At 40.2% G+C, this 25,764-nt stretch overlaps 2 protein-coding genes across 4 annotated transcripts in view; both read left to right on the top strand.

Annotated features, from left to right (window-relative positions):
* cfap74 (cilia and flagella associated protein 74) overlaps positions 1-9,785 on the top strand; it is a 49,511-nt gene extending 39,726 nt beyond the window's left edge. For 2 of the 3 annotated variants that reach the window (XM_010733974.3, XM_019276798.2), the window contains exons 27-39: positions 946-1,080; positions 1,288-1,403; positions 1,885-2,019; positions 3,756-3,865; positions 3,990-4,045; positions 5,045-5,164; positions 5,720-5,875; positions 6,081-6,219; positions 7,445-7,599; positions 7,830-7,962; positions 8,871-9,007; positions 9,262-9,396; positions 9,652-9,785. In XM_010733974.3, coding sequence (XP_010732276.3) covers positions 946-1,080; positions 1,288-1,403; positions 1,885-2,019; positions 3,756-3,865; positions 3,990-4,045; positions 5,045-5,164; positions 5,720-5,875; positions 6,081-6,219; positions 7,445-7,599; positions 7,830-7,962; positions 8,871-9,007; positions 9,262-9,396; positions 9,652-9,756 — 1,632 coding nt within the window. In that variant the 3' untranslated portion in view covers positions 9,757-9,785. The remainder of the gene's footprint in view (positions 1-945; positions 1,081-1,287; positions 1,404-1,884; positions 2,020-3,755; positions 3,866-3,989; positions 4,046-5,044; positions 5,165-5,719; positions 5,876-6,080; positions 6,220-7,444; positions 7,600-7,829; positions 7,963-8,870; positions 9,008-9,261; positions 9,397-9,651) is intronic. The other variant, XM_019276799.2, reaches the window with a different exon arrangement.
* A 6,030-nt stretch (positions 9,786-15,815) lies between these two features.
* Positions 15,816-25,764, top strand: part of gnb1a (guanine nucleotide binding protein (G protein), beta polypeptide 1a) — a 30,134-nt gene continuing 20,185 nt past the window's right edge. Inside the window, exon 1 of the mRNA XM_010733972.3 lies at positions 15,816-16,253. The gene's annotated coding sequence lies outside the window, so the exon portion shown is untranslated. The remainder of the gene's footprint in view (positions 16,254-25,764) is intronic.

Below are 25,764 nucleotides of genomic sequence, written 5' to 3' on the forward strand. Positions count from 1 at the left end.
TCCCAGCTTTATAACTTTATTATTAAGTCTCTGTGCCCATTTATTGTGGACTGTGAGAATCTTTTCAAAGCAAGCATGTTATTAGAACTATCAGGAGCAGAAATATCTGGTCTTAATAATAATTCGACACCCTCCTGACCACCTGCTGTTGTGGCAAACATGGACAAAATCTTACCCGAAACCAAGTTTTAGGCTGTGCCTACATATTATCTGTTGTTAGCTAAGTTTATGAGCGAGCTTGTGAAGATAACCTTTATATGGGATTAGGAAGTACATTTTATTTATTATGACAAAATAGTTCAATTCAATACAGTTAAACAGAATCACAGTGAGATAAACAACCATCATAGCTGCTTTTGGCACATAGCACAAGCCTTTGTAGTGTAATGATGCACTCTGCTGGACACCTGATGGAAGTGAACAAGTAAGTTTTTGTTTGCGTCGTATATGCTGCAATATCAATGAGTTCAGGACATGATACAAAAAACTGTGAGCCTTAATGTTAATTTTATATTCACTGCGTTTAACATCATTTCAAAATATAGGCATTTTATTGTCATGGGTTGTGACAATTGAATATGAAGCTGACAGTGGAAGACTTTCCTCCAGACGGTGTTTATGGAAACAATTAATCCGTTGCATTATTATTTTCTTTCCAAATGCGTGACAGAGGCCCAGTGGGACAAATTCAGTAAATAGTCTGTAATTGGAAAACAGGGATTATCATCCTCAGTCCACTTGAATTGGTTCACGCTAGAGAAAACTAATTTAAACCTCCACTTTGCAATATGAAGTGGAGGTTTAAATTAAAAATCTCCAGTGAAGAAGAACACAGGGATCTGGATGTCATTTTAAAGTTTTGTAAAAATGTGTAGATACAGCACACAATGATAACATGTTACAGCTGGATCCTCTAAATCTGACATATCTCTCCTCTAACTTAAGAGATGTCTGGTCCAGGTGACATTCAGACCCAGACTGTTGGACCAGGAGATCAAAGAGGAGGCGCTGCGTCTCCTCGACAGAGCCAAGTTGCTCCGTGAGAAGGAATTGGAGTGGAGCAAACAAGCTGAACAGGAGGTACAACTATACACACACCTACTCCAGTCACCTGCTGTTAGCGTGAGGATCAGTCTGTGCTGCCAAATGGGTTCAGAATCCGGGCACATCTTCACCAGCTTGCTTGTTGTGTTATAGACATACCTGTGTTTATACAGAATGTAGAAGCTACATTTGTCTCACCTTGGTCTGAACCCATCAATCATGTCTGTGTGTGTGCGTGGTAAGACTAAAAAGGAGGTCCCAGTGAAAATCAGTAGAGGGAAGAAGGTTCCTGTGCTGTCAGACGAGCCAAAAACGGATCAACTAGCTGAATCACCAAATCCTGCAGATATACAGCCAGGGTAGGTTTTCATTTTTACAAAGATTTGATTCTTTTCCTCAATGTCATCAATCTTATTGCTTGCTTTGTTTCCCAAATTACTTTAGAAAACACGTCCAGTTTGCTGCCAGCAAAGCAAAAATTCAATAATAGATATTCTGTAACCAAACATCAAAGAGCAGTACTGCACGAGAGAATAAATTATTCTTTAGCGAATGCTTCCCTGAAAGCTTTTCTCTGTCTACAAACCCAATTAATAACTTGGACGGAAGTCTGAGATCCAACAACACTGAACCAACTTTTGTTTGTATAAGCTTTTGTTTGTACTTTCCCTGAAGTGAATTTATTACTACTCCCATTTCTTTTCATTTGCAGTGATCACACATACACATTCATAGTATGATCTCTGGACAGAGCTAGAAAACGTTGATGAAAAAACTTTCTTTGAGTATTTGGGGAGAGTTTGTTGCTTTGTTTAATAGTGCTGAGTCGTTTTCTTCAAGGTCAGAGCAGTATGAGGAGGCCAGAGCTTCTCTGCTGTACTCTTTCACACAACGCTACAGCAAATACACCGTTCCATGTTTTGTGTCTGACGCAAACCCTCCAGAGGAAGACCAACAAGAGCAGCCGGCATGGAGGTAACACTGAGTCAGCTTCTAAACAGCTCAATACAACACACTGTAGGCCCTGTCATGTCAGATTTGTGTCATGTTGTGTCTTTATTCTTTGGGACTTCACTGGACCCAATCCCCAATGTCATTTGCACTATTTTACTATAAATGCACTTATTTGCAGATCTGTATGTCAGCCAGCACCTTTTTCACAGCTTTTCATTCATGTAGAAAATAAGGTCAGCGTTTGACACAAGTAACATATTTAAACCAAGTCAAGATGAACTCACCAGAGGGCCCCAAGGCAAAGAATAAGATGTTGACCCCCGCTCCGTACATTGTGTATATACCCTGTCCCTTATAAGTAGCCATTATGTGCATTTTCTGTGCAGACTATACACACAGCAACATTATATTTCACCCCCAGACCCAGTAAAAAGTATTTCAACGACATGCCCCTGCTTTGCTGTGTGTCAATTGGTGGTCATTTAAATACTTTTTTTTTTTCTTTTTTTTTAAATATCCCTGTTGCAAATAATCAGGTTTTGTAAAATATCAAACTATTTCTTTAACATTTCATTTGATATTGTGTTTCAGTGCATTTTGGGCAAATTTGGGCAATAAAAATGTGATTTATTATTTATTTATCTTCTGCTTTGCCCAACAAATAATTCAGTCTTGTGTGATGCAAAGCATTTAGCAGCATCAGCTTTCTTTTTACAGTGAATGTGCCATTTGTGGAGAGTATCTTGTAGTTTATTTTCTTACTTCAGTGAAAGATATTGCGAATGTGCAAAACGGCCAGGCCAGGCCAAATGACCTGCACCACAAGCATATAGTATCTATAATAAAGCTCCTGATGAATAGAAGAAGAACAGGGTGAGCAGTGATAACCACCATGTCCGAAGAGAATATGAGGGCTCATAGAATACCACTTGATAAAAATAGTTCTTCTCTGACAGGTGATCGATCTGTCTGTCTATAAGTAATGAAGAAGTTAAGACTACATTCAAACTCATTGGTCATTCCCTTCCATCTCTTTCTTCTATTTATAATCTTTTGGCTTTATCCAGCAGCTCTCTTGAAAAAATGCCCTCTGGGAGAAGGCATAAACACATTTGGTTAAATTAAAGCAGTTCATAAAAATATGCTGAGGCATTTCAACTTAATTTCATGCCGAATGTTGTCTCGTTTCCTTTGTTTGTATAAAATGAAGGATGAGAATGTATGACTAAATATGCAAAAGATCCTCAAAGATTCAGAAATAAGACTAATCTTGTTGATGAAATACAAACTACATGGTTTCCTCTGTGCTGTCTAATTTTCATTCTCTTTTTTAAATGTAGAATGTTTTTAGATTTATGGTTATTTCAGTTGTTTGGATGGAGCAGGCATTTTCTTTTTCAGGACCAAATTATCATATCAGCAGACCCCGGCTTTAGGCTGCCCCAGGCTAGATTTTTTGTCATCCAAGCGTCCACAAAAGTACTGAATTATGAAAGATTGAGGTATAGCATTGCGGGGAATGACAGATGAATAATCAGGGTACGAACAGATTTATATTTATTTGATCAGTGATTACAAATTACTGAACACAAATATCTGATAAATCTGAGAACTGATCAATCAACCGAAAAATTATTATTTATGTTATTTTCCATCATTCTCATGACAAAGTGACATAAAGAATAAAAAAATCAAAGAGTGGGAGTTGTTCCATGAGCTCCTTATTTCATAGCTTGTCATGTTCAATGTCTTCACAGTCCCTTCAATACTCTTTACTTGAAGCTGCAATGTCCTGCTGTACAGCCCCCTCTAGTGGTAATATCGGACCATGGACAGAATATCATAGACTTCTATCAGGTGGCTGTGGGTGAGTGATTTTTAAGTTTAATTTGCCTGATAGTCCTTCACATACTGCAAATGTAGATTTGTACATTCAGCTCGCACAGCTTTTTTTGGTATTTGTTTACTGTGTTGTGTTTGTCTACTTTCAGGAGAAAAAGTGATCAAGAAGGTTACAGTTCAGAACATTTCAAAGGAACCGTTGGATGTATCCTTTCTCCAGTATACAAAGTTCACCCAAACTACAAACAGCCGTCTCATCTCTCTCACCTCAAGTGTTTAGTGCCACAGGAGGTTTCTGCCTCCACCCCAGTACAACTGAAGTCAATGGCATTTAGGTTGTTGTACCCATGGCAACAAAAATATAGAAATTCAACAGCATTATTACTTTTATAAGTATTATTATCCCTTTATCTGAAAGCAGAGTTGACAGTAATTGAGGGGAGAGAAGGTGCAACAAAGTGTGTGCAACATAGGTCAGGGGATGTTGTGGTTCGTGACATCATGGCATCCACAGAGATTTTTCAGGAGTTTTGTTGAAAGTATTTCTTTTAAAAAAAAACCTGCTCAGTGTGTAGCGTGGATTATCCAAGGATACTTCCCCTGGGGATAAATGTTGCACCTAAGATTTTTAAATAAAAAAAGTGTCAATGCTGTGAGCACCATAAAAAGAAATTTCGTTCAACTTCATTGTGCTGAGATGGTGCCAGAAACCTCAGAGACGGGATGCCCTGGCGGCCTCCGGGATTAACACATTTACTGTGTAATCACAACATCCCAGGCTCAAGTCTGGCTGGAGGCCTTTGTTGTATGTAATTTCTCATCTTGCTTACCCTACATATTCTGTCTATCTCTACTCAATTAATACAAATTAAATTATCCTTTAACAATGTCAGGTTACGTCAAAAAATAAAAATAAAAACTTTCTTAAAATTTAGCATGATTACATACATACTTACTCATTTTATGACAATGGCAATATTATATTTATTTTCATGTTAATCCAACAAAAATTCATCCTCAAAATATACATATATTTACAATATAAATGCCTCTTTTTAATGTCCGGAGATGTAATACTCCAGTGAGGAGCACAGTACGTCTTAATCTTAAATTGACACCACTAGTATTATTTAGGCAGATACTGCTACTACAAATAATAATAATGTCACCTGATCACCGCTGCTTTTCTTTGACTGTTTCTAAGTTGGGGTCATCTCTGCTGGATATACACGGTGCTTTTTGCCTCCTGAATCCTCTCAGATGTATCAGACCTGGACAAAGACACACTCTGTCAATGGCCTTCAGTCCACATCTGGAGAAAAAGGTGGGTTAACAGTGTAGACGTACTCTCCCACTAATGAAAAATAGTTGCTAAAAACATGTGAAAAAAACTTTGAACGATATGTTACTGAAATGTGGAGTTAGAGGTTAAAACAGTAAATGTGGAGTTAGAGGTTAAAACAGTTTTTCACCAGTTTTTAGTCCACCCTGAGCATACCCCTGCACCCCTAGCAGAGAGGATGTTTCAAAGTTAGCCATGTAATTCTCTGAACCCATCTGACACATTTCAATCACTTCAAAATTGCTGCTTGACTGCTCTCACGAGTGGGTGCCCCCACAGTCCTGGAGCTGAGAATACTGCTCATTCTTACCTGATTTTGTCGAATGTTTAATTATTTAAATTTGGCTGGGTGGTTAATAACACTTTCTTCTTTGGTCTTACAAACTCTGAACACATATTTATTTTTACTTTACACAGACTTTATTTATCTTCATCAGAATTAGCCATTGTACCTCTCAAGTAACATAAAAGATTATTTTAGTAACTTTATGAATATTAAATTAGTACCTTACCAAGACACCCTCTACTGTTCTCTAGTACTGTGAGACGCTGGAGGTGCGTAGCCAGAAGATGACCCTGAGGATGACTCTGTGTGGGGAGGGTGTTGTCCCTGCTGTCACCACCTCACACTCTGGAGATCTCCTTGACTTTGGTTATGTGTTGGAGAAGGACAGCACCTCACAGGTTCTGAAGGTCAGTCAACGGTGTGCTAATGGTAAAAGGACATGAAGCAGAAGTACAGGAACAAGCTCTAGTTTGTTTTGAAGACATTTTCCGTTTTCTCTTGTCTACAAATCCAGAACTGAAAGAGAGTTTTGACTGTTGATATGCACTACCTTGATTCTTCTGAGGAGGTTGCAGCCTTGGAACTGACATTAAGCTCTTTTTTTGCCTGCAGCTGCAGAACAGCTCAGCGGTGGCAGTGGGTTTCCGAGTGCAGATGGCCAGCCTCTCTCCCTCTAGGCCTCAGTGTGGAGCTGACAGGGTGCCCTTCCTGCTGGGCAGTTACACAGACTCTAAGGTCCAGCCTACTGTGGGTAAGATGTAATTAACAATGCGGTGACTCACCAAGGAACCTGAAAAGTGCAAGAGCTCTAAAACTAAAAATACCCACAGCACTTTGTGTCCTTTCAACAACAAGCATTTGGTACATGATAACATACATAGATAATGTGAAATGATAACATGCGTGGGTAGGACACACCTAAATAAATTAGAGCAGAAACAACAAATGCAAACACGTCAAGGTCACAAGAGGTGATGGATGGTTTGGTGACTGTCAAAAGGACTTGAATAATGTGCTGTGGCCATCATTGTCACTGATTTTAAACCCAGAAGATGCACATGAGAAAGCCCTATATACAAACCGTTGCTTAATGTTTCTTTCACTCTCCAGACAACGTAGTATAAAGTGAGAGGAGATGTCTAGAGTGTTTTGAATCAGATGTTCACATCAACAACTAGTTTTTGTTGTCTTCCCCATTGCCCCCATGGTGTTACTATTTCAAGCTTTAAGAGGAAGGTGGACTGTGCACTAGAGACCGTATGTCAGTTTTTGTAGATTGAGTGTGCAAATAGTTCAAGGTCAGTACAGTAAGGCATTCTGTTCATAGTGTTTTACAGTGCAGGAACATTATTTTTAAAAAGTAAGTAAAAAGATAATAAGCAGAGCTTAAAAAAAGACTATGCTACATGTTTGATATTTTGTCTTTTAGTTTTCATTTATGAGTTGAAAGCTAGACCAATAAATCGGCCTCACATTATTGCCGATATATTGGTGTACATGTTGGTCGGTATATAAAAAAAAAATGTAGAACAGAAGTGCAAAAGTAGGTTTGAAGTAAACAGTGACAGAGAGCACTGACAAGATGATTTTTTAAATGTATATATTTATAATGAATGAACATAAATAAGTAAGGAATCCAACCCAATTGCATGTCATACCACTCTCTCCAGCTGTTGCTATTGAAAAATAAAGGCATAAAAAAGCCCCCAAAATACATAAAACATTTTTTTTTCCATAATGTCTAAAAGATATAATCAGCAGATACCCATATCATTATCAGATTATTTAAACTCCAAAATATCGACAACCACTGCTATAATAAATTGCTTAAAGTGTCATAAGGTCAATACTACATCTACATTTATAAACTCACATGAAGATGAGGTTTATTGTTAATATTTTTAACAGAAGTAGTAAAGGCAAATGTAACAGTAGTAGACACAGTAGTAACAGTATGTCTTTTATATCTTGTACAGGAACCCAGAACTACAGTGGGCTGAGTGTGTTCAGTGTGGTGCCAATAGAGGGCAGCATTGCTCCAGGACAAAGCCAGAACATCACTGTCACCTTCCAGCCTGACCATCCGTCTGTCTACTATTCTGACAGACTAACCATAGAGCTCATGAATAAGGTCAGCAGAGGCCACACGCACACAAAGACCGCACCTTGAATACATGTCTTTACTCAGCCCGACCTTGGCCTTAATCACTGCTTTAAAAGTCATCACATGGTCCAGGCAAACTACTGTCCTCCCAGTGTGCTCTTATTATCCAAATGTACTTACGGCACCCTCTATGTCCCCTATTCACTTTGGTCTTCATGATATAACAACCTTAACCCTGTGCCATATCTGTCTCTCAGAGTAAAGTGTGTGTGATGGATCTGAAGGGTGCAGCTTCTTCACATAACATGTATCTATATGGAGGAGACCTGCTGACAGTACCCATCGAGTCCCTCCTCCCTCCAATGATAACCAGTCAACCTCAGCTCACAGGTATCAAAGCATCGTTCTTCATCTGTTCTTCTGGGTCTTCCTCTTGTGTATGATGGACATGATATTAATTTAATGGAATATGGATCAATACTGCACTGATTATCTATGGAAATTAAATGGAATATGGATCAATACTGCACTGATTATCTATGGAAATTATCCACAGAAATTATCTCAAGTTTATACATATTATCTAAGATAGTGAAGGCCCCAACAAGACAGGGAACTCAGGCAGACAAAATAAAAACACTGACACTATAAAGATGACTAATAACTCCCAGACACACTGCATAATTTATGCGAGCAAGGGCACGGTATGTGATGTAGTAATTCATGCTAATAGCAGCATGCTGACAGCCCGCGTGCTTGTCACCCACGTTCAGATCATATTTCACCACAAAATCCATGAGTGAAAATAGGCACACCTCCTAGACGGGGTTACTGTATTATTTCACCACATCAAAGAGGTGTTAGCACTTTAAAAATAGCATCATCAGTTAGATAAGAGCCCGAGCTTTGCTAGAACTGTGCCAGAAAGACAGGACACCTGTAGGAAAAGAGATTTTAGTTTAAGTCTGAAAGCCTCCCATTGACACCCAGCAAAATTCTACCATAGCAATGTGTTTGCACATTTTAGCTCCTTAACTATACATCTTGTATTTTTAAATTAATTCTACACATTTTTAGACTATTTAACATAATTTGCATTCTTTCTATACAGTACAGAAATCTATTTTTTTACTGGCTGACCAAAATTGCATGTTCATTTCTAAATCACTTCATAATTTTTGCAAAATGGTTAGCTGACCCACAAACTGACTCCATTGACTGGCATTAAAGTGAAGTCAAGTGAACAGCAGAAAGTGCTGTATCATTTGTAAACATGCTCATATAATCCTCTCTATTAGCAGAGTCAGCTGTGATAGAGAAGCCTACCATCCCTGTGCTGGTGACCCTGCGGGCCAGCTACAACGCTGGGACCATCACACCTGCAGTGAGGATGCTGCAGGTGGGCTGCATCCGCTCCACACAGCCCAGTAAGAAGGTATGAAGGTGTGATGTCATCAGATACTGACAGTCCAAATAACTGACGACTGCCACGTGTTTCATCAAGTGCACTGTGATGCATCATGAGAGTGTTTATAACCTGTTCAAGGCCGAGATTACGTTCAATGTCATCATCATTCTGTATAATAATATTTCTGTTATAAAAGGATTGAAATCTGTCTGTGCCTTTTTAGAAACCGTAAAGTAAAACGCTGTTCTATTCACTTTGTCTTGAATGTCTGTTTTCCACAGAGCAGTGAGTTTCTCTGGGATAACGTGGCGTCCCTGCAGCAGCAGGGCTTCAGTGTGGAGCCCAGCAAAGGAACCGTGGAACCAGGCCACAAACGCACCATCACTGTCACATGGACTCCTCCCAGTGGATACAAGGTGACGCTATCACTGTTACTGAATTGGGAAAACCACATGAGAAGAGTGCATTAGGAAATGTTTGCATAAATCAACTTTAAGATGTGTTTATTGTTGACAACACACAGAAGTGATGTGATCTCCTATTTTTCTGTTGACTAATGTTTTTTTGTTTGTTTTTTAAGCCGTAAGATTTTTGAACTTCACACTACTATTCAGGTATTCATTTATGAGATCACTGTCCTGACTGACTGAATGTGTGTTTGTGTGTTTCAGCCCTACGAAGTGGTGCAGACATGTGTGCCTGTTACCTTGAAGGGGGATGAGACGAATGTTTACAGAGTCACCCTGATGGCTTTGGTCTCCACCACTGCTGACTGACCTCCGCAGAACCTGGATGCGGGCCAGTGGGAAAACTGCTCACACACACACACTGTCACACTACACAAAGATGTGTGATATACTGTATATTTCTGTGGCCAAAATCAACAAATGGATTGATTATTTATGACATGAATCTAATTATTAAAGGTGAAATTAATCAAGTATATGATCTGATTTGATTCTGTGATACAGTGATTGTACATCTTTACACATTATGCTGGTCTTATACCCAAAAGGATCAAAATGGTTTGAACATTTTATTAAATGCTTAAATTGCTTATTATTTTAATTAGTTTGGTGAAACTTTAAAGAGCCAGCAGGTATCTTCTGCATGTCAGACACTTCCTGTAGTTCATACAGTACTAGCAAATTAAACATTTATGATAAAACATTGTGTATTACAAGATTTTACATTTGCTTTGTGTCAGTTTTCACAACATGTAAAAACAATTCTTAGCATGCACAATCAAAACAAGATTAGCAAATTAGGTCATGCACCATCACCATGTATCGCATTCCTAGTCAGTGTATTTGTGCTGTATGTTTCAATTTCTGCTATAGATCCCCTTAAATGTTACACACTGGACCTTTAACCATCAATTCATACATACATACATACATACATACATACATACATACATACATTATCTGTAACTGCTTCTCCTCACTAGGGTCGCAGGGGGGCTGGAGCCTATCCCAGCTGACATTGGGCGAGAGGCGGGGTACACCCTGGACAAGTCGCCAGTTCATTGCAGGGTACATTGAGACAAACAACCATTCACACTCACATCTATGGACAATTTAGTGACCTATCAATTAATTTTAAAATGAAAATGAACTAGTTCCCATCGATACATTGGACAGATAAAGACTTTAAGTAATATATACAGAGATATTGATTTCTTGAGAATATAGTGTTACTGCAAATGTAGAAGATGTAGTCAAGAGTTTGACTTTTTACACCACAGTTATTCCTACAGTCATACAGCCCAAAATAATAATTTGACTATCTTTTCATCAGCTTGCTTTTGCTGTTCTGTTTGTGGTTTTAGATCAGACAATAAACTTTAGATATGTTTACAACACAAATGCGGTGATGCTAGAAACCACGACATGGCTGCAACAGAAACGCGTCACATTGCAGCATTTTGATAGTAAGCTAAAGGAAAACGAGGATCTGCAGTTGTGGTTATCTGAGTGATGATGTCTATATAATGTACATACCCTGATTATACTAATATGGGTTGGCTGAATTCTGAGGGTTAATCATTTAGTGTTAAACACAGCATCTTATGTTTAAAAGTAAGAATTTATGCATAGTGAAAACTGAGCCAAAGCAGTTGTAAACTTCTGTACTGCTGAACTTCTCATATAGCTATAATTATGTTGCTTCTAACACAGAGACAGAGTAACAACAAACAAAAAAGTCCTCATATTAAATCTCCATCGATGCACATGACTGTTACACCTAAATCTGCCACCAGGGGGTGTCTGTAATGCTAAGCATTAAGCGGCTGTGTTATATCATGGTGAAGGGTGTGTCAGCACATGTATACAGTAAATCCTGTAGCACTGCTGGTACTGTGCCTATGAAGCGAAATGAGTTCACACTGAGGCCAGACAAAGTGCAGTCTGTGAAATGTGGCACAGAATGAGCAGAGATTAACACAGATAAATGGTGGAGAACTGTAGTTTGATATAAAAGCCATTTGTATGAAATTATAGCCTATTGATCATGTAACAGTAGTTGGATCTGCAGGCCTAATACCCTGTAACAGTAGTAGTGGTAGTATCAATAATAGCAGTAGTAATCTTAGTTGTAGGCCTTTGATTTTCTCTAAGCTATATATCAACTATTGGCTGCTTAAATCCAAAAATAATAGGGCTGGCGTCACCTTTTAAAAACCCAGAGGTGACTGGTTTAACTCTAGTACACTGGATATCTACGGAATAAGTAGGTGCTTGTATGCTGTGTAGCACTGTTAAATTTAGCCTGTCGAATTTCCAGTTCACACATCCTTTTAAAGTTCAGCTTAAATGGATGTCAACAATCAACAGAATTAGATCAAACAGTGTCATTCCACTTCTTTACACTACAGCCTGTGATGACAGTATTTTACAATTCTGACTTAGACCATCTCATTCTCGAAAGAAACAAAATGATAAAAAATTATATTATGCATTAATTTATTCATCCCGTTCCTGAAGAATAATGTTCGCACATGGTGGGAAAGGAAGTGAAAGAGTATTTAGACTATCACAAAACATTAAAAGGATCCATTGAAATCACTAAAGAGTGAATTAAATTAAATCCTGACTGTCTTCTCGTTCTGTGGACAAAACATAGTGGCAGATTGTTCATGAAGATCAAAATACATTTAACCTGATTTTAAACATTATGGAGATCACTTCCGTCTGTTCTCAGGTCATTACTCCCATCCAGAAGGTCTGTCTGGGCCTGACTGGGCCCAGTACTGCACTAGACTGTTGCACTTATAAGCACCTGCCACTAGGAGCCCCGAATGTCTCCCCTGGTCCTCAAGTGGTTATGGAATTTTAAGTCGTGTTGTCTTAAATTAAAATAATCAAAGTTAGGAAAGTTGAGGATTATGAGTGTATTAAGAACAGGCTGCTTTCATAGGACTGTGGAAGAACTTAATTTTGTTTCGAACACACACACAGACACACACAAACACACACACAGACACACACAAACACACACATCCATGAAATCTGTGCACAACAATCTGTACAACAGATGGAAGGAAGTTTTCGTGAAGCCATTTCTGTCCATCTCACTTGTTCTAAAACAAAACAAAAAAACAAAAGGCAGGCATTATATGGACATAATTTAAAGGAGGTATGTGTGTTACAATTAGGTGCCTCTTTCTTTCTTGTTTAAAAAAAATTAGGGACAATGTCAGAAATCTTTAAATCCCTAATAATTCTATACTTTTGGATTATGGGTTGTGTTAAAAACAAAAACTTGTTTTGTAATCAAGTTTAACTTGATGGTGCAATGACAAAAAAATGAAGAAAAAGATTATCAGGTGAAAAGTAAATATTTTGTTGTTATTCAGTTGATATGAAATACACAGGATACAATTTATTTAGACCTTTTGAAGAATCAAAAATGAAGAAGGGGGCTTGCCATGTTCCAAAATACTCTGGACCAACTTCTTGGTATTTTTAAATTATTCAAATCATGTGATCACTCCACATACGGAATTGTGTGCTCCACTGCATGTGGCGTGTCAGCGTCATCAACATAGGAGGAAAACGTTTCTGTCCTTAAGTTATTTGATATTAGGAACATTCCAGTACTGACAACATCACCAAACAGACAGTCTTTCTCGTCTAAATTATTTACAGCATTACTCTGTCATATTTAAATACACTTAAAGTCTTCCGAGGATGAGCGCTCACTTGATACACTCCCAACGGTGTCCGACTCTCTGTGAACTAGACCCTGTGCGTGTGAACAGCAGATGTCAGTAATGCCTCAGAACGAACCAATAGGATCTGACCTCTCCCAGAGATACATGCTGTAAGCATTTATCAGAGATTGTAGGAGATTATGCTAAATCAGATTACTGTACCCCAACCTGCCTATAAAAAGCAAGGTCATTATGAGCTTAGCCTCGTGTAATGTCACTCGTTTTCTGAAATGTATGAGATCATATTAAGCAATATTTGTGTTGTGCCGTTTTGTCTCTTTTTCTAATCTGATTTCTCCTCTGATCTCTCGCTAATACTGGGAGATAGTGCTACTTACGGTCCCTGGCCTGCTGACGGGAGGTGAATGTGTGTGGTTGTGTGTCTGTGAATACAAGCCATCGAGTTAGTGAATATGACTTTATGAAATGAGGCCATGCCTGTGTGAACTATTTCATTTCTATACAGTTACTACATTAAAACATACAAAGGGACGATTTGTCATCATCACAGAGTATGTTATGTTAATGTTAAAAATGACAAACTAATCTCTCTTACAGAAAAAAAATGAGTAGTTGTTGGATTCTCCTCATTTCAACGGTTTCCCTCGTGACGATCATCTTACTTGTCAAAGCTTGACTACTTTTTATTGATCGCAACTCAATTGGAGCTTACACAGAAAGCACATCAGGGTGTGGATTGTTCTCTTTCCTCTCTCCTCATCAAAAGGCTGAATGCAGACAATAAGCTTTCTCCCCTGGGTGGCCTGAAGCTGCTGCTAAAGAAGCTTCACAACACATGTATGCAGACAGGTAGGGGGTGTATCCAGGGACAACTAAATCTCACCAGCATTAACCTGGGCAGATGAGTCCCGGTGGAAACCCACACCCAGAAACACCGCCTGATACACAAGTACACACACAGGGGCAGTGTGTTCAACCCAACCTCTGTCTGTGAACTACTGTTTACAGGCATATATATATATATATAAATAAAGCTATTCCACACAAAAGGAGAGTTTATGATTTTTAGTGGGTTATGCATGTGTGCCACCTCCCGTCCATACAGTACTGTACAGTCACTCTATTGTGACAAAGCAGACCATCTGAAAGCAGAGGACTGTTCATACATGATGGCCAGTTCCTCCTACAGGTTTCAGGTTTACAGGATCAGTAGGAACACACAAACGCGGAATCAGGTGGATATTCAAATTACAGACAAGGCAAGACAGAGGCTACATTGATGGATAATGTTTACACCCTTTTTGACTTTTCATTTCTCCCTTTTTTTCGCCACATCACATTTCATTTAAACCGTGCCACAGCGGCCGACAGCGTGAAATGTGAGCATAAAGAGACAACAGCAAAACAGATCTGCCATAAACAGCACATCCCTAAATGCTGGGCCACAGTAGACTCTCTCAGGAGTGTTCTTCATCCAAACCATAGCTGATGACGCTTTTGTCTTCCCCCATCGGACCGAGCCCATACACACTCTCCCGTCCCGGAGGATGCCAAAGTGTTCCATGTCTCCAAGAAACGCCTTAACCCACTGAGCATTAACCCCTCCTCTGAGCACTCTACCTAGACTACTGGTGATAATGATCAAGTCATCTGTGTGCCGTGAAGTGATGGTTCACCCAATAACACTCAGCACAAGAAGCAAGTCCCCACTGATTTCTGAGCTGGAACTAGGACACGGCAATGTCAGTTCATGAACCATAAAGTATTGCAGAGTTAATATCCAGAGACTGCCACTTGTCAACGAAAACATCAATTGTCAGCTCATAATGACTGATAACTGTTAAAAAACTGTCGTTACCAGATTAGTTTAGTTTAAGTGTATCATATGTCATCAAACCACCAGTGTAGGGAATTGGTTTTGAATTTTATACTGATGGGATTTAGTTTTTGTTTAAAATAACTATCTGTCTGGTTAAATAATAGTAATTATTTCTTGATTTTTATTATTTTTGTTTTCAAAATAAAGCTACGGGGCCATTACATTGAATGTACGTGTAGTAAAGTTGTGTTTTGGCTCTGCAGGCTCTGGCAGGGAACTGGGCACTGTCTGTTTTGGTTTGCAAATGAGACAGTGTTATTGACTTGAAGTAGCGGCTGTTATGCTGACACGAAAGCCACATTTTCCTAGAGTTCACAAACATGTTTATAGCGCGGCACAGACTAACAGAAAGCCACTTTTGTCCATTTATCCACTTGAGTGAAACTCCAGAGTTTTATGGAGACACATTTATTGGGCGTGTGCACTGTGTATGGAGAGTAAACACTGGTAAAAAAAAACACAAATATACAATTGTAGTTCTTAATAATTGAAATGAATCATTCCTGGTTCATTATACTTAAAGTATCTCCTGTACATTGTAGAGCTGTGTGGCAGAAACACTGACATAAACAAGGGTTGATGTGTACATAAGCTGTTGTTCTAACTAATGTGGCATGGAAAAAATGCTCACTGTCGGGTCACATTTGATTTTAGCTCCTCAAAAATCATATTAGTAAAATCATATTTTTGTTAGGTAAATATGATCTAGGTGTGTTGCTGTTACCAAAAATGGCAGTATTTCCTGATCTGCTGAAGTGGTCGCCGACCCTTCGCCGTGCGTTGTGACGCTGCCGTAACGTGGGGTTTCCCAGACCTGAGTGCAGGGTTACCGCGCCCATCTCTGCTGTTTGATGGCCGGAGGAAGAAGCGACTGAGATCCTGGCGTGAAGGAAGAAAAAAAAAAAAGAGGGACGACGACGGTGGGAAAGACAAGAAGGGATTTTTTTTTTTGCTTTGAGTTGGAATTTGCGTTGAAACGGAAGAACGCCTTAAACGGGACTCTTGACACGTCTTATCTGGGTGAACACCGCCTTGTCTCTGCGCCTCTGTGCCGGTGTGTCTCCCCCCTCGGCGGGTCAAAAACTGGGTTCGGGGAGTGCCGCTCCTCGGTAGCTTAACTAGCTAAATCTGAGCGCCTGGGCGGAGAGAGGAGAGACAAGATTTAGCCGTTTCCAGTCAATGTGATACAAACAACGGATACCCTCGACTGAAAGCGGGTAAGGAACGTGTGTTGGTATTTGAAAAAGCGCTTCAGGAAATGCATAAAGTGTCTGTGCGGTTGGCTTAGCTCTGTCGAGCAGGGGATGTGAACGAAAAGGGGTTAAACTGGGTCCTCCGTTAGAGTTAGCTTCGAGCTAAGTCGCTGCTGCCAAGAGTGGGTGGGGGTCACTGTTAGAGAAACTTAACGCACTGCGTTAACCCAGGTGCCAATTGATCACAACAGTATTGAACTGCTGAACATATCTGTGCTGCAGGTTGGTAGTTAATGGCCAGTGTTAATTAGAAGAAGGTTAGTCGGTGACAGCTCGGTAGGTTAGCCAGCACCCCTCTCCAACGTCCGGGTATCTTTCTCCCTCTCTGAAGAAATAAGCCGTCTGGGTTCAACTGTATCAGATTTGCTTTATTAGCCGAGCAATTTTTTGTTTGTTTTTGTTGGCTCAACCAAATCCTTTTGATATCGCTCACCAACATTTCGGATGTGTATGTCGGCCCACATTTATAGATAGCTAGTGATTACCTGGTGAGCTAATTGGTCGCACATTTGCCACTCTCTCAGTTTATTGTTGACTTTAACCGGAGGCGAGCTGGTTTTTTTGTTTGTTTGTTTGTTTGTTTAAAAAAAAGACAGACGATCACACATTTGCAACTTCTTCCACTTGCACAAGTCAAACAAGAGTTTTTTTTTGGATTGACTTCCACTCGTGTTGAAAATCTGTAGCATCATGCAATTGACAACGAAGGGAGTCTAAAAATGGCTACTTCACCAACACCACCACCACCACCACCTCCACCCCCAACACCGTAGCCAGTCCATACAAGTTAGCCAGCAGTAGCCACAGCCTACGTTTACAGCCTGCTATTGCTGATCTTGGGTGTGTATATCCCGAACATGGCAGCCAGAACAATTTGCCTGTATCCTTTTAAGTGAACACGGACCGTGTTGTTGTTGAGTTTGTGTGAAAGCCGCGCACTGAAGCGTTAATATTAGCCTTGCTCAAAATTATTTACGTAATGCTGTGTTTCCCGGCTGTGGGCACTTAACTTGACACAAGCCGTGTTGAAGTCTGACTCGTTTGGACTAACAGTGTTTTTTTTAATCCAGTGAATCGAAAGCAAACCCATCATGGATTATGGCCACTGTGTGTCACAGCTACATGTTTAGTCTGCAGAGTCAGCCGTCCACTGACAGTGCTGGGAAGGAAATGGCTCATTCGTTAGCGGGTTATTCTCCCACAGACTGCATAAAATGATAGAAATTTGCATCTATTACAAACAGCTGTAGGATCGCATGGGGAGGGAGAGAGGGAGGGAGGGGTAATGACAATAAGCGCCGCTGTGGACCTGATAGTGCTAATAGCCATTTTAGTTTCACGAGTGTTAAACCCAGCGTCAGTATTCCGGCCTTAAATTGAACTTCTTGTTTTAATGACGTGGAAACGAGATTGGACTAATTGGATTTTAAACAATCTGTTTATCTCGATCACGGGTCTTGTTGCGGGGCAAGTTGTTAGCAGCCACAGTACCGGGCCGCGTTGCTCCATAGTATTTCAAGCCCGGAAAACGAGTGCGCTATCCCCCCCACCCTCTCCTCCTTCTCCTCCCTCCTCCAAATGAAGCACCAAAATCCTGCTCAGCACACCAACACGAGGTGTTAAAGTAGAAGATCGATTTTTTTTTAAATGTTATTTTACTGTTCTGTATTTCGAAAGGTGGTTTTAGCAACGAGTCAGACGTGCTGTCGCAGGAAGCGCCTCCTCCAGCACCGAGGCGAGATACATGTAGCGCACCGCTTTGGCGAAGTTACTGGCCGGCAGTGTTCAGATTTCGCATCGAAAGAATCCGTTTCTGAATAAAGCCGATTTCTATTCGTTTCAGTAAAAATTTCGATGTTTCTTAAAAGAGCTATTTGTATTTACTGGCTCACAAAGATGAATTCATTTTGCCAGTGTGCCCCCTCCCTCCGCCTCCTCGAATGAATGGGTTCCTGTATTCAGGGCCCAAGCAGCTGCAATGAACAAGATGGCGTTCAAAGCCTTTTTCATCACCGCTTTTTCTCAGACTGAGAGAGACAGCTGCCGAGCATCGGATGGGTCCAGGCTTGGCAGACTAGATTTCTTTTGATTTCCCCCCCCTGTCGTAAAAATGCACAGAATGTATTTGGGTTAAAAACGTTTTAAAGCTGAAGGGATTGCTGCTCAGACGAATCCAATATGTGCACCTCAGATACAGGACAACATGGTGGGGAAGGGGTGTTGTACATCTTGACTGTGAACCTGAATACCGGGGGTAACATGACAACCATCATAAATATTTGTATGATTTACAAGAAATGAACGTTTGATTTACACGTTTTGATACTTAAATTAAAGTCTGATTTCGAAACATCTGTAACCACACCTCTGGAAAACGGGACATCATTTTTTTCAGTCCTGATTCGGGTTCATGGTGAACTGGAACTGAATAGATTTTTTATTATTATTATTTTTATGGATTTCTAAATGTACAAAAAGAAAAAAAAATCCAGATATAGAGAATTTGCTCTGGATTTGAGTGCAGTGATTTTTCCAACTTTTTTTAAAAAATTTGAATAAATGTGACATTTATTCAGCTTTACTTTTAAAAGCTTTGCCTGCTCCATGTGCTTTTATGTGTCTTTTAGTCAGCCTCATTTCTTTTTTGCAGGGTTTACGTGAACTCTAGCATATACTTATTTTTTCCCCTCAGTTTCACTCAGGGTTGAAATTGTGCACATTTCCAAACCCATTAAATTTCCCACATACATTTAATTGTAAAGTTCCGATCTAAAATTGTCGTTACTGATCTATTTCACTTGTCTTCTCTCTGACAGTCACGCGGTGGTAACACCACACCTGAGACAGCTCTGTGTCTGCCTCCGTGATGTCTCTCAGCTTCACTGGAATTTAGGATTTTGCTGTGATTTATCAGATCATTTCTTCCAGCTCTTGAGGCTTTTAGCCTAACTGCTGCTGTTGCTGTCTATGCCAGAGAAGCAGACATGAACTAATTTTATTATTAATCGCAATTTTAATGCTACTGTGTTGTAACCGTAAAGGTTCAGCTATCCTGAGCGTTTCTGTCACTTAAAATCAACGAAGAAACAGTGACTTAAGAGTTTTGCTTTCAGTATTCTCAACGATATAAGACCTGCATAACAGATGTTCTGAAACTGGGAGTTTTACTATCAAAAATCTATAATAGTTGCATCCCTAGTCTATACAGTGATACAAGTTGTGTCTAACAAGCCTTTGTGGCAGTAATGTGTATGTGAAGGATATTTGTCCCTGGGTTTGTACACAGCAGAGCTTGTCAGTAGGATGAGTGTCACCACAAGATAAGGACCATGTGTTTAAAACCTGAATCATTAGCCTATTGCATCAGGAGGGGGGTCTTTTGTTTTTATATAAGGATTTTCATCCTGCTGATGTGTATTTTTTCCTTTTTTCTTTAATCTGCAAGCACAGGATATGAATGGGATTAAATTCTTAGTCTGTGGATTTCACTCTTTGGGATTATCTGGCTTTGGTCAGTGATAGTGCTGATTTTTCTTCACCTCTGATATGATCCTGTTTTTAACTAGGTCCACCAGGTGTCTTTGCAAACACGCACCGGATAAAACATCTTTTTGCACTGGGTAAAATGTCCTAAAGTTTCTCTTTGACTGACCAGCTCTGTGCTACTGCACGGAGATTTATAGATACAGCATTCAGGTGTTTACCTACCAACTTTTGAATACAGTGTTTTATCTTACTATTGTACATAGTAAGGTAGGTTTAGCAACGGCTGCCATAACTACCCATTGAACACCCAGTCCAAATCTTGCATCAGCATTTCGGATGTCTTTTAATGTCAGACAAAGCAGATTTGTTTTCTGAATGCCTGTTTGTTGATGTACCCTAGTCATGACTAGGATGCTTTTATTCTGTGTGGCTAAAGATGTTCAAAGTAGCCCGAGTATCACCACACCACCAACGAAAGCTCTTTACGTGTCATTTTAGGTGCTGTCATTTGTTTGCCCACTCCCATCTTTCTATCCAAATTATAAATATATAAATTATAACCAAAACAACATGGTGTTAAGCCAACGCAAATGTAGGTGCATCAGGGAAAAGGCAAGAAATGTATCGTACAAATATATAATATTGTAATTCATTCAAAGGCGTGCGGCTCATAGTTATCTCTCTGCAGCTTTTCTGCCAACAGTGCTGGGTTCTCTCCGGATCCTCAGACAGTCAGTAGGTGTGGCAGTGGAGCACATTTTTGATTCTCTTTTCTTTTTCTTTCCACATCTCTGGATTTACAGGTTCATATGGCTTGTAAATAGTCAGTTTGATCTCAGTGGTGGTATGTCATCCCACTGTAGTGTAACAACTGGAAAAACGGACAGGACAGCATGCCTGCTGATACATTGGCCTTGGCTTATCCATTCTTCTTTGCTGTTGGAGGCATATATCTCTTCATCCACAAAGTTGTCTTCATCAACTATCTCACTCATGTATCTTAATTGAAATGGACCATTAGTGGTGGCCTGTGCATAATGGCTTCCATTACTTTACTCATAGTTCTGGTGTATTGTGGTAGAGCAATCTAAATCCTTTTCCCTCCTCACTCACTGAGCTTCCTACAGAACACAAGTGAAACAGTTTCATCAGGGCGTGTTGCACATCTATAAGCAAATGTGGGGCTAAAGATTGTGTAACTAGCTCTCTGTTGCTGTGTCACATTTTTAACAATATCCTGGCCAGAAGCTTGTCTAAGGAGTTTGTGAAAAGATCTGCTAGCAGCTGTGTTTGATTTGTACACAGTGGCACTGATGGTCAGTCTAGTTGTATTAGTTATAGGCACACCATACACCTCTGTTTGAGACACACACAATTATCACCAGTTACATATCTACTAGTTTATTTGTAAGCCAGTAAGTGCCAGTTGAAGGCTTAGGGCTCAAGTACACTAGTTTCAAATTTGTGTAACATGACAGTGGTTGCAAATGCCAATACCAACAACGGGAGGTTTGTCCCTCTACACTAGAAAGAGGTGGAGTTTAAAGTAATCCCAACGCTAAATTTAAAAACAAAGACAACACAGGCTTTGATTGCACTAAATGGTACATCTAACAATAAAGGAGGAAGAAGATTCTCGCCCTTTTCAACCACAGGAAACATTCCAGGAACTATGGAACCTTTTTAGGAACCTGTGGACTTTACCGTTTTAACTGGAAGAACCCAGGTCTAAATTTAGTGTCTGTGCCACTCTCTCAAAAAGTCCCTGCTCCAGAGGTAGTACTTTCTAACGGCCCCTGAACTAATATTGGAGTTTTTTGTTCCATGTCGCTGATTGGACAAACGCAAACCCAGAAGCTGCTACAACATGTGTACAGCATTCATTCACATAGTTAGCAAGTACTGGGTGACGGTCATATCAATATTAGGACTAGGAGTGGACATTTCTTGTGACGTTTGTTAACAAAGTTAAGCATTAAGTTTGACTAATCTAAAGGGAATATGATGAAGAAGAGAATGAGCAAGCGGTTGATTTTATTCAGTTACAGGATTAACTCTTTTACTGCATGAGGAATGAAATAGACTGTAGATGATTAGAATATAATGTTGTATAAAGTGGTGAGTTCTGCATTTCAAATCTGGGCCATGAATCAGAACATATGACCTTTGCTGGTTTCTGTATGCAAGTTCTTTTTGGCCAGATATAGGTTCTGACTGGGTGCATTCACTGCGCATTTAGAGGAATGGCCATGATTAATCTGTCCGACACACGTGTCCTTCCTATTTACCTGAAAGATGTGCAGGTGTTAATAAAGACAATCTGCATATCTGAGTTTAATCAACATTGAAAACTGCCGTCAAAACCTACGATCTGGAAGACTGCAACATTTGTGGCTTTCTAGGGGCTGATTCTGAGGATAGATTTCTTCTTTGCTCATCTGGTGTTGATTAGTCTTGTCACAATTGGTCCACGTCTAGATCATTTGAATATAACAAAAGTCAGCAGGTGAGTCTGAAATGCGCACAAATGTGCAACTAATCACAAGAACCAATTGCAGTTGTGCATTGGAGTGGTGCATGCCTGTGTGAAACCACTGTGGCAACTGAAGACCAATGCAAGATTTTTCTTTTTCGGGAACGCAAACCTGCATTTTTCCCTGTGAGAAGAGGTTAAGAATGTAGTGCTGGCTTTACTGGCTGGTTATTATCCAAAAATGTTCAATATTGCTACAGATACTTCGACCTAGAACAATACCAGTTTAATAAAAATCCATTTTAACAAAAGAATCACATTATGGTACATAAATATACCCCATGGTAAGCAGCACCATGTTTTCCAGTAGAAACTCTCTCCACATTGGCTCCAGGTTTGCAATGATGCACCAGGCCATCCATCCCAGACAACACGGTGCAGATACAGCTGCACCGGCTAAAGTGCAATTCCTCTCTTATACCCCATTCCAATCTGCACGGTGCTGCATGTCCGCCACCTGTATCTAAATGGGTCAATGCAAACCATGTCAACAACAGTCGTTGCGACCAGGGATGAGGCCATCTAGTAACCTGATTGGTTGTATTGTGAGGTATGATGTAACCATCTCTGCAAATGGGTTTTAATTTAATCATATTGACTTGACAATACAACAAACTCCTCAAACGCAAAGAAAATGAGAGAGGAGACGTCTGCAAGTGAGGGAGAACAGACGTGCATGTGTGGACATGTGGACACAAGGACAGAAGTGAAACTGAAAACTAATTGAATTGGTAATTCTGGTTTAACAGTGAAGTGTATGGGGCGGCGGACCAGACTGGTGTCTCAGCCAATAGTGCCAACCAGAGATTAACCTGTGACAGCTGTCTCACAGGAGTAGGTCCAACACTGGGTGAACACCCATTCAGTCGACCTGCATCATACACAGCCTGCTGAAATGATGAGGCACTTTAAATATCAAACACCGGACATGTTACAACAGTTGGGAATTCTTTCACAGCTGTATTCTGACAAGTTGACTTAAGTCCTACTTGAATCTGTTTGTAGAAGACAGATTCAAGTGGGACTTTTTTCTCTCGCGTTACCATTACAAAGGAAATTCTACCTCTCCCTATGTGTAGATTTGCTAGTAGTTTGACTGTAGGTGCTATGATGCATACATGACTTGTCACCACTAGCCAAAAGGTCTTGCCCACTGTTTTGAATAGTTAAAATAAGTGGCACCAGGCCCTCTTAGTGACCCACACACAAAACTGTCACCACTCAGACACTCTGTAACCCTGTCGAAAGCCCATCACAAGCCTTAGCGGTGCTTTGCATGTGCACCTCAGTGCCTGCTCTGCTTTGAATAGAGACCGTCTCTCTGCCTATTTACATTCTAGCCCTTACATTTGACTGCCACAGGGAAAATGTGACCAAACCTGAATCCCGCAATGATCGGGGAAGACAGCCAGTATTAGTGAGTTTTCTTCCTCTTTAAAGCAAGAAAGGCTATAGTCACTTGAGCAAAAGAGTGGGCTAGCCGTCATGTGACTGTTCACACACACTTGTTCCTCTCTTGGAACCTTGGAGAGAAAGCACGCGGGGGGAGGGGTATGATTATTAATGCAATCAAAGGAGTGTATTTTATGTTTTAGATAAAGTCATGCTTTTGGCTCTGGGCTAGCCTGACCGTCTTTTCCTTTTTTCCCTTTCCTCTTTTTAATTTAACTCATTCATTTATCTGTATGAAAAGCTGGTTGTGCAGCTGTCCCAAGCACAAAACATACCTTTGTTAATGTATAGGACTGACTTTTTTTCTCTCAGCATTGATTTCTGAATTGTTTTCATGCCGTTCCACATCCAGAAATGGAGGAACATTAGCGTTAGCCAGTGGAATCTGCTTAGCTTCAGCCTTGTGTTCACAGTTTTTGTTTTTCTGTGTTGTGATGGCCAAAAGATTGTTACAGACCAGCCTATAGTGAATACATCATCACATATTTGTTGTTCTCCTTTAGCTAGATTTGCCTGTTCGGGGTCACTTATCTTACAATAGGCAGTGCCTGCTATTTCTACCAACAATGCACCCTGTCTAGTAAGAGCACAGCACATCATGGAACGTTTCACTAATCAATCAATTAAACTCCACTGTCAGTCCCATTGATGTTATGTCCCCTATCATCAGACACTACCCACAGCAGGCAGTCACATTGAGGGAGAGCACGTATAAAATTGTGCCTAGTTAAAGGGGCAGTCGAAAAGTAGGATCGGAAATGAGCTGATCCGAGTTTTCAGTGTGCGTCAGCAAGCAATGCGTCAGGAGTTGCATTGGGTTCAGTCCTCTGCCCTAGTTTCAGGTAGGGTTTAAAAACAATTATTCACATCTTAAAAAAACATCTTAATTTGTATTGTACACATAAAACAAAGCACGTATTTGGAACATTTAGTTATGAGGAGGTTATAAAAGAAAGGAGGAAGACAACAGGAAGTAATGTGCAAGACCACGATCAATTAAGTCTCCAATACCACAACCCATAACTTTGAAAAGTCTGAGAGCATTACTTGTACTTTGTCGATCTAAATTGTATAGTACCATGAGATAAAAGACAGCAATATTGGAATCCAGCCATTTCGAGCCATAGAAACACTTGCATATTTAAAACTCTGATTTATCCATCCACTCAACCTGTGCAGGATCACATGGGGCTGGAGCCTAACCCAACTCACACAGATCATCAGTCTTTGACATGGTTGACAAAATAGTATAACCATTCATAATTACACTTGTTCACATTCACTTCTATGGGTGAGTTAGTCACCAAGACACCAAACCCTGAGCCCAATTTAAAATTCCATAATGAGGGGGGGGGGTTTAGGACTGCACCCATGAGCATCATTTTAGTAACCGAAACAGGGTAACTGCACATTGCGTCATTGGCTGTACGTTGTTGTTCTTAAGCTTTCAGGTAGTGTGACTGCAGTTCAGGAAATGCAAGGGTTTCACCATACACTTATTGCCCCTGGCTCCAAGTCCGCTGATGTGGAAAGGTTTTTGTGTCACTCACACAGCTCCAGTATGTCCTGTAAAATGCTTTTTTCTAAAGCCAACCCTTCACCCCTTCTGATATATGAGGCTTTAATGGACTTGATATCACACAAATTGATAGCATATAAAGCAAATGTGTGTCAGGTATTTTGCTAATGCATGTGTCATTCTTCTGGGCCCATGTTTGTCCTGTATGGGTGTTTCAGCAGGCAAATGTTGACTTGACACGAATAGCTCAACAATTAAACCATCTTTCTGGTTTGGATCCACGCAGAGTTTAGCCCAGAATGGACGTCAGGCCTCGCCCCAGAACTGTTGACGGAAAAGGTTAGGTCGCTTCTTGAAGTTAGAAAATTGCTGCGCTGTACTGTTTCATTTTTCTGTCAGATGAATTGTGCACCTAAACTGAGTGGAACATCGTGATCAGAACTGTGTCAGCTTATGCATACTCATTTGTAGCCCCAAGATTTTGC

The sequence above is a fragment of the Larimichthys crocea genome, chromosome XV (genome assembly GCF_000972845.2).
Source record: "Larimichthys crocea isolate SSNF chromosome XV, L_crocea_2.0, whole genome shotgun sequence".
Lineage (NCBI taxonomy): Eukaryota > Metazoa > Chordata > Actinopteri > Sciaenidae > Larimichthys > Larimichthys crocea.